Here is an 8503-nt window from a genome sequence, read left to right on the forward strand (position 1 = left end):
TGGCACTCTCAATCTCCAGGTTCTGACCAACCAGTCCTGGTGCCCCTCATCTCTTTGCCCAGCTTGACCCATCTTAGTGCCCACCATCTCCTCCTGCTCCTGCCCATCCCATCTTGGCACCATCTTGCTTCTCCTGGACCCGTTCTGGTGCCCATCACCACCCCCTTCCCAACCCATCTTGGTGCCCCCCTCATCTTGTCCTGGTCTTCCTGGACCCATCTTGGCACCCATCATCTCCTCCTGCTCCTCTTGCACCCACCTTGGTGCCCATCACCTCCTCCAGCACCCACCCACCCCCAGTGGCACCCAACACTCCCTCCTGGACCCCCCAGTGCCCTCATCTCCCCCATCCCCACCCACCTGGCACCGGCAGGTGCCCCCCAAAGCCACCCCCAAGTGCCTTCGGGTGACATGGGACGGTGAGGGCGGGGGGCACCCACAGGGGAGGGGGCACCCCAGGAGCACCCATGGGTGGGGAGGGGGTGGGGTGGGACAGGACACCCATCAGAGTCCAGAGATGTATAAAGAGAGTTATTAATTAGAAGCCCCTAATTATCAACCCAGATGCTGATTTCTCCTTGGGGTTGGGGGTCCATGGAGGGGAAGGGGGGGGGTCCCCAAAGTGGAGGGTCTTCAAGGTGGGTGTCACAAGGAAGGGGGTCCCCAAAGTGGTGGGTGTCCCCAAAGTGGTGGGTGTCCCCAAAGTGGTGGGTGTCCCCAGGGGAGGGGTCCCCAAAGTGGGAGTCCTTAAGGTGGGAGGGGTCCCCAAAGTTGAGGGGGATGTCTCCAAGGTGGAAGGGGGGGGGGGTGTCACTGAATGGGAGGGTGTCCTTAAGGTGAGGGGTCCCCAAAGTGAAGGGAGGCATCCCCAAAGTGGGAGTCCTTAAGGTGGGAGGGGTCCCCAAAATTGAGGGGGATGTCCCCAAGGTGGGGGGGGGGGGGGTCCCTGGATGGGAGGGTATCCTTAAGGTGAGGGGTCCCCAAAGTGGGAGTCCTTAAGGTGGGGGAGTCCCCAAGGTGGGTGTCACTAAGGTGGGGGTGTCCCCAAAGTAGGGAGGGAGGGTCCCCAGGGTGAGAGGGGATCCCCAAGATGGGTGTCCCCAGGGGGAGGTCCTCAAGGTGGGTCACCGAGGTGGGGGGGTCCCCAAGGCGCAGGGGGTCCCCGAGGTGGATGTCACAGGGTGAGGGGGGTCCCGGGGTGGGGGGACCCCCAGCGCTACCTCCCAGCTCTGCTCACTGCCAGGCGGGGGGGGGGAGGGGGCACAGGGGGAGAGTGGGGGGTGACACCGGTGTGTGGGGGGGGTCCCCCAGGGCCGGGAGGGGTCCCCACTTCCTCTGTTCCCATTTAACCCTTCCCCCCTCAGCTTTTGTATTTCCCCTCTCTCTTTTTCCCCTTTTTCCCCCTTTTTTTCCGTTTCAGCCTTTTATTTATTATGAAGCCGACTCCGAGCATCTCCCCGAGCCCCCCCACCCCCGCGGCTGTGGGACCCTCCCCGCGCGTGGCGTGGGGGGGGGGGGGGATCCAGATTGGGGGGAGGGGTCCAGAGGCACCACCCCCCGCCCCTCCCCCCACGGCGTGTGAATAAAAAGCGTCTGGCCGGTGCTGCTCGTTCCCTCTGGAGCCCGTCAGTGGGGGGCTGCGGGGGGCTATATGGGCTATAAGGGGGCTATGGGGGGCTGTAGGGGCTATAGGGGCTATGCTGAGGCTATGGGGGGCTCTCAAGATACTATGGGGGCTATGAGGAGGCTATGGGGGGCTATGAGGGCTATAGGGGCTCTGAGGAGGCTATGGGGGGCTATGAAGGGGCTATAGGGACTATGAGAAGGCTATGGGGGCTATGAGGGGGATATGAGGAGGCTATGGGTGGCTATAGGGGCTATGAAGGGGTTATAGGGGATATGAAGGGGCTATATGGGCTATGGGGGGGCTATATGGGCTATAAGGAGGCTATGGGGGGCTATAGGGGCTATGAAGGGGTTATAGGGGATATGAAGGGGCTACATGGGCTATAAGGGGGCTATGGGGGGCTATATGGACTATGAAGGGGCTATAGGGGCTATGAGGATGCTATGGGGGGCTATGGGAGCTATGAGGGGTTTATAGGGGCTATGAAGAGACTATGGGGGGCTATGAGGGGGCTATAGGGGCTATGAGGATGCTATGGGGGCTATGGGGGGCTATGAAGGGGCTATAGGGGCTCTGAGGAGGCTATGGGGGGCTATGAAGGGGCTATAGGGACTATGAGAAGGCTATGGGGGGCTATGAGGAGGCTATGGGGGGCTATGAGGAGGCTATGGGGAGATATATATGGTGTCTATAGGCTTCGGGGATGCCTATAGGGATATATGTGGGTGCCTACAGAGTTATGGGGGTGTCTGTATGGTCATGTGTGTGTCTATAGGGATACGTGTGTGTGTGTCAGTAGGGTTATGGGGGTGTCTATAGGGATATATGTGGGTGCCTATATGGTTATGGGGGATGCCTATAGGGATCTATGGGGGTGTCTATAGGGTTAAGGGGGTGTCTGTAAGGTTATGGGGGTGTCTCTAGGGGTACGTAGGAGTGTCAGTAGGGTTATGGGGGTGTCTGTAGGGATCTATGTGGGTGTCTATAGGGTTAAGGGGGTGTCTGTAAGGTTAAGGGGGTGTCTGTATGAGTGTCAGTAGGGTTATGGGATGTCTCTAGGGATATATGTGGGTGTCTATAGGGTTAAAGGGGTGTCTGTAAGGATCCGAGAGGATCCCCAATGGATCCTGGGCAGAACCCCCCAAAAAAAAGACCTCAACGGACCCAGGATAGAGGCTGGATGGATCCCAACTGGATCCCAGCACAGAACCCAAACAGATCCTGGACAGTCTCCCCCAAAAAGACCTAAATGGACCCAGAGCAGAGGCTGGATGGATCCCAGGCAACCTCCCCCTCCCCAAAAGGCTCTGAATAGACCCAGGATACAGCCTGGATGGATCCCAGCCCAGAGACAAAACAGATCCTGGACAAAACCCCCGCAAGAAGACCCTAAATGGACCCAGGACACAACCTGGATGGATCGCAGCCCAGAGACAAAACAGATCCTGGACAAACCCCCCCCAAAAAGACCCTAAATGGACATAGGGCAGAGCCTGGATGGATCCCAGACAAACCCCCCCCTTCCCAAAAGGCTCTAAATGGACCCAGGACACAACCTGGATGGATCCCAGCCCAGAGACAAAACAGATCCTTGATAACCCCCCCCCAAAAAGACCCTAAATGGACCCAGGACACAACCTGGATGGATCCCAGCCCAGAGACAAAACAGATCCTGGACAACCCCCGCCCCTCAGAAGACCCTAAATGGACCCAGGACACAACCTGGATGGATCCCAGACAAACCCCCCCCTCTCCAAAAGGCTCTAAATGGACCCAGGACACAACCTGGATGGATCCCAGCCCAGAGACAAAACGGATCCTGGACAAAACCGCCACAAAAAGACTCTAAATGGACCCAGGGCAGAGCCTGGATGACCCCTGGATGGATCCCAGATGGCCCCTGGATGGATCCCAGCCAGATCCCATTTGGCCCTTGCACCTGCTTTGGGATTTTGAGGCTTTTCCCCTTTTTTTCTGCAGCTTTTCCTGGATGACACCAAAGTGAAGAACTTCATCACTTGCTTCAAAGGTACTGGGATCCCCCCAAAACCCCCCCAAATCCTCCCCCTCAAAAATGACGCCTCAAAATGCCCCCAAAAACCAAAATCCCGCCAAAATTATCCCCCAGATCCTCTCTGACCCCTTCCAAAGACCCAAATCCCACCCTAAAACCCCCACAAATAAGCCTCCCAAATCCTCCCAAAAAACCAAACCCCAACTCCCCCCGACCTCAAAAGCCCCCAAATCCCAACAATCCCCCTCAAATCCCCCCAGAGCATCCCAAAACCTCCCAAATCCCCCCCAAAAAGCCCCCAAATTCTCTTCAACCCCCCCAAAAATGTCAAAATCCACCCAAACCCCCCAAAATATCCCCCCAAACAATCCCCAAAGTCTCCAAATCCCCTCAAATCACCCCAAAAAAACACAAAAGCCCCCCAGAAACCCCCAAATCCTCTCCAGTCCCCCCAAAATAAATCCCCCAAAAATCCCAAAAGCCCCCAAATCCCCCCCAAAAAACCCCAAATCCCCTCCAACTCTCTCCAAAAACAATCAAAATCCCCCCAACCCCCCCAAATCTCCTCAGAACCCCTCCAAAAAACCAAATCACCCCAAAATCCCTCCTCCCCATCACCATTCAGTAGCGTTTTAGCCTTAATTAGGGTCTTTGAGACTCATCTTTATTTGGGGTCTCATCTGTATTGGGGGGCTGTGGGGTGGGGAGAAGATACTCTCATCCCCTTCATGGCCTTCGTAGGTGCCAAAACATCCTCCTCTCAACCTAATTTGCATATTAATCACCACTTTAATTAACCACTTCCTGCCCTTAATTGCTCCCAGGCACTTGGTAACACTGATCCCTACTCCCCGCCCCCCCCCCCCCCCCCCCAAACCTCCCTCAGCCCCTTCAAATCGCTTTCCCATTAAGGAACACCCCCCTTTCTCCGGTGTTAATTAGGGGAGGGTGTGAGATTAATTAACGTTGCCTTCCTCACTCACCTGGAGCTGAACCCTGGCAGCCTCTATGGGAGGGTTCATTATGGAGAATTGGGGGTTAGTTAGGAGGGTTGGGGTTAATTATGGAGAGTTGGGGGTTAATTAGGAGGGTGGAAGTTAATTAGGAGGTTTAGGGGTTGATTAGTGGGGTTACTTAGGGTCCATCCTGGCAGGTATCACCTTCCTCTTCCTCACTCCCTTAGCAGTGGTTGTTCTGAGCAGGTTTAATCATGAGAGGACTGAGGGTTGGAGGTTAATTAGGAGGGTTGGAGGTTAAATTAGGAGGGTTGGGGTTAATTAAGAGCACTGGGGGTTAATTGTGGGAAGGGGTTATCCCAGCAGACGTTGCCTTTCTCATCTTCTTCTTCCTCACCCTCCCTTAGAATCGCAGTGGTTGTTTTGAGGGGGTTAACCATGGGGGGACTGGGGGTTAGTTAGGGGCGTTGGAGGTTAATTAGGGGGATTGGAGGTTAATTAGGAGCACAGGGAGTTAATTCAGGGAAGGGGTTAATGATGGTTTATCCCAGCAGACGTTGCCTTCCTCCTCCTCATCTTCTTCTTCCTCACCCTCCCTTAGAACTGCAGTTGTTCCAAGTGGGTTAATCATGGGGACACTGGGGGTTAGTTAGGGGGGCTGGAGGTTAATTAGGAGGGTTGGAGGTTAATTAGGAGCACACGGAGTTAATTGTGGGAAGGGGTTAATGATGGTTTATCCCAGCAGACGTTGCCTTCCTCATCTTCTTCTTCCTCACCCTCCCTTAGCAGCACTGCAGCAGTTCCAAGTGGGTTAATCATGGGGGGACTGAGGGTTAGTTAGGGGGCTGGAGGTTAATTAGGAGGGTTAGGTTAATTAGGAGCGCTGGAGGTTAATTGTGGGAAGGGGTTAATGATGGTTTATCCCAGCAGACGTTGCCTTCCTCCTCCTCTTCTTCCTCACCCTCCCTTCGCAGCCCCGCAGCGGCCGTTCCCAGCGGGCTAACCACGAGCGGCGATGCGGCTTAATTAAAAGGGGGGGCTGTTAATTAAGGAGAGGCGCGGGTTAATGAGGGTCCATCCCGGCAGACGTGACCTTCCTCACGTTCTTCTTCACGCGGCTGGAGCGGAACCGCAGCGGCCGCTACGAGCGCGAATTCCCGTTCGTGTCCCGCTGCGGCGCGGAGCGCAACCTCCTGCGCTGCGAGCACAGACCCATCGTCTTCACCCGCCTCCTGCCCCCGGACGCCTCCTCCTCAGCCTCCTCCTGCTCCCGCCGCGCCGTGCTGTCGTTCTGCGGCGGCGGGGAGCGGCTGGCCGTGCCGTTCCGGCCCGAGGCGCTGGTGATGCTGCCGGAGAACGGGCGCTTGTACCACCCGGCGCCGGGCCGGGCGGGGGGCGCGGGGCCGGTGCGCTCGGCGCTGGCTCTGGAGTGGGGGTCCCGCTTCGAGTACGAGCAGGGGCCGGAGCAGCCCCCGACTCACTTTTGGTGGGAGGGGAAGAGGTATCGGCTCACGGCGGAGCTGGTGGAGCTGCTGCGGGGAGGGGAAGGGGCGGGGGAGGCGGAGAGCGGCGGGGCCGCGGGGCGGGGGTGAGGCTTGGAGGGGGTGGGAAGGGGCATTGCATGGCCCCGGGCGAGGAGGAGGAGGAGGAGGCAGAGCTGGTGCTCAGCCACACGGTGTGGCTGATGCTGTGGTGAGGTGCCACAGCACCTGTGCCGGTGCCAGGGATGTGGGTGTTGTGTGTGGGTCCCCCCACTGTGATATTAAAGGTCTTTGGCAATTGAAATGAGCCTAGAGGTGATGGGTGCCACTGCAGCAGTGTGGGTGCAGCTGTGGAGAGGTTGGTGCTGCTATGGTGAGGTTGGTGCAGCTGTGGTGGGTGACACGGTGCTACTGCCACAGTGTGGGTGTCCCCATGGGTGCTGCCACGCTGACAGTGTTGCTGCCACACTGTGGGTGCCACTGTGGTGATGTTGGCTGGTGTGTAGAGGGAAGGGAGGTTCTTCAGAGGGATGTGGCCATGGGCTGAGGTTGCCCGAGGGCAAGGAGCCAGCAGAGTGCCCAAGGGGGCAAGAAGGCCAGTGGCAGCCTGGCTTGGGCTCAGCAGTGGGGTGGCAGCAGCCCCAGGGCAGGGATTGTCCCCTGTGCTGGGCCCTGGGGAGGCTGCAGCTCCAGGGCTGTGCTCAGTGCTGGCCCCTTACTCACTGCCACAGGGACACTGAGGGGCTGCAGCTCCAGGGCTGTGCTCAGTGCTGGGCCCCCTCACTCACTGCCACAGGGACACTGAGGGCTGCAGGGAGAGGAGAAGATGCACTGGGAAGCTCTGGGCTAAATGAGGGTACCTGAGGCAAAGGTTCAGTCTGCAGAGAAGGAGGCTCAGAGGAGATCTGATCACTCTGACTCCCTGGCTGTGGCTGAGAGGGTCGGTCTCTGCTGCCAAGTTAAAAGCTACAGGCCAAGAGGAAAGGGGCTCAGGGTGCCCCAGGGGAGGCTGAGGCTGGAGCTGAGGCAGAACTGTTTCCCTGAGAGGGGTGTCAGCCCCTGTGCCAGGCTGCCCAGGGAGCTGGGGGAGTGCCCAGCCCTGGAGGGGTCCCAGAGCCGTGGGGCTGAGGTGCTTGAGGGCCGTGGCTCAGTGGTGCCTGTGGCACTGTGGGGTCAGGGTTGGACTCCAGCAGCTCAAAGGGCTTTTCCATCTGTAATGATTCTCTGGTCAGTGCCCTGTGTGCCAGAACAGCAGCCAGCTCTCTCCTTGGTCCATTAAAAGCAGAAGAGCTCCATCCCCTCCACTGAGCTCTGCCACTTCCTCCTGCCAAGCATCCCAGGAGGACTTGGGTTAATCGGGCAAGGTGGGGTTGGCTTTAATGAACTCACCATAACCGAGTGGCACAGCCCAGAGCCCGGCACAGCGCCCCGAGGTGAAGCTTCCCTGGGGGGGGGGGATGCTACAAGCTGAAGTAGTCGATGGCTCCGTAGCGCTGGAGGCTGGTCGCCCACACGGCGTCTGCTCTACCCGCGCTCGCCAGCAGCCGGCACAGCTCCCGCTGCAGCGTGTGAAGGTTTTGGGGTCCCTCCCCCAGCGGGCAGCTTACCCCAGGAGCTGCCTGAGTCTCCCAGAAAGCCTGGAGGAGTACAAATCGAGTTCCTTGAGGGCAGGCAAGGCCTGGAGGTGAGCGGCCAAGCAGCGGATGCCGGCGTCCGTGCCCGGGGGCCGTGCGGCGCACGTCCACGTTGCTGTAGGGCAGCTTGAGGCTGCGCAGCGCGGGGAAGCGGCCGAGGTGAGGCAGCACTGCGCACAGCCCCGCCAGCCCCAGGTTGTTGAAGCGTAAAACAACTCTGCGGACGGCGGCAGGCTCCAGGGAGTCCAGCAGGGAGACGATGGTGGAGACGGAGAGCTCCTCGGCGTGGAAGTCGCGGCAGAGCAGGCGCAGGGGGGCGCAGGGCGAGCGGAGGGCGGCGCGCAGCAATAGGCGCGTAGCAATAGGGCACCCCTAAGCCAGCCCCCATCAATAGGGCATCCTATAGCACCCCTAAGCCAGCCCCCATCAATAGGGCATCCTGTAGCACCCCTAAGCCAGCCCCCATCAATAGGGCATCTTAGAGCACCCCTAACCCAGCCCCCATCAATAGGGCATCCTATAGCACCCCTAACCCAGCCCCCATCAATAGGGCATCCTATAGCACCCCTAAGCCAGCCCCCATCAATAGGGCATCCTATAGCACCCCTAAGCCAGCCCCCATCAATAGGGCATCCTATAGCACCCCTAACCCAGCCCCCATCAATAGGGCATCTTAGAGCACCCCTAACCCAGCCCCCATCAATAGGGCATCCTATAGCACCCCTAACCCAGCCCCCATCAATAGGGCATCTTAGAGCACCCCTAACCCAGCCCTCTATCTATAGGGCATC

The 8503-nt window shown here is 58.6% G+C and overlaps 1 protein-coding gene across 1 annotated transcript; it reads left to right on the top strand.

The window, feature by feature from the left end:
• The first annotated feature begins 411 nt into the window (after positions 1-411).
• LOC133626687 (UPF0598 protein C8orf82 homolog) lies at positions 412-7433 on the top strand. The gene is made up of 5 exons (XM_062007250.1): positions 412-419; positions 3610-3656; positions 5684-6131; positions 6366-6436; positions 7411-7433. Exons 1-5 carry the CDS (start codon positions 412-414, stop codon positions 7431-7433), a joined length of 597 nt encoding a protein of 198 aa, XP_061863234.1.
• Positions 7434-8503: the final 1070 nt, after the last annotated feature.

The sequence above is a fragment of the Colius striatus genome, chromosome 14, assembly GCF_028858725.1.
Source record: "Colius striatus isolate bColStr4 chromosome 14, bColStr4.1.hap1, whole genome shotgun sequence".
NCBI lineage: Eukaryota > Metazoa > Chordata > Aves > Coliiformes > Coliidae > Colius > Colius striatus.

What these genes read in the sequence shown, in the direction of transcription:
- LOC133626687 (XM_062007250.1), top strand. An exon ending in CTTCATCACTTGCTTCAAAG is followed by an intron (nt 3,657 to 5,683) that starts GTACTGGGATCC and finishes CCATCCCGGCAG; the next exon opens with ACGTGACCTTCCTCACGTTC. An exon ending in GCGGAGCTGGTGGAGCTGCT is followed by an intron (nt 6,132 to 6,365) that starts GCGGGGAGGGGA and finishes GTGATATTAAAG; the next exon opens with GTCTTTGGCAATTGAAATGA.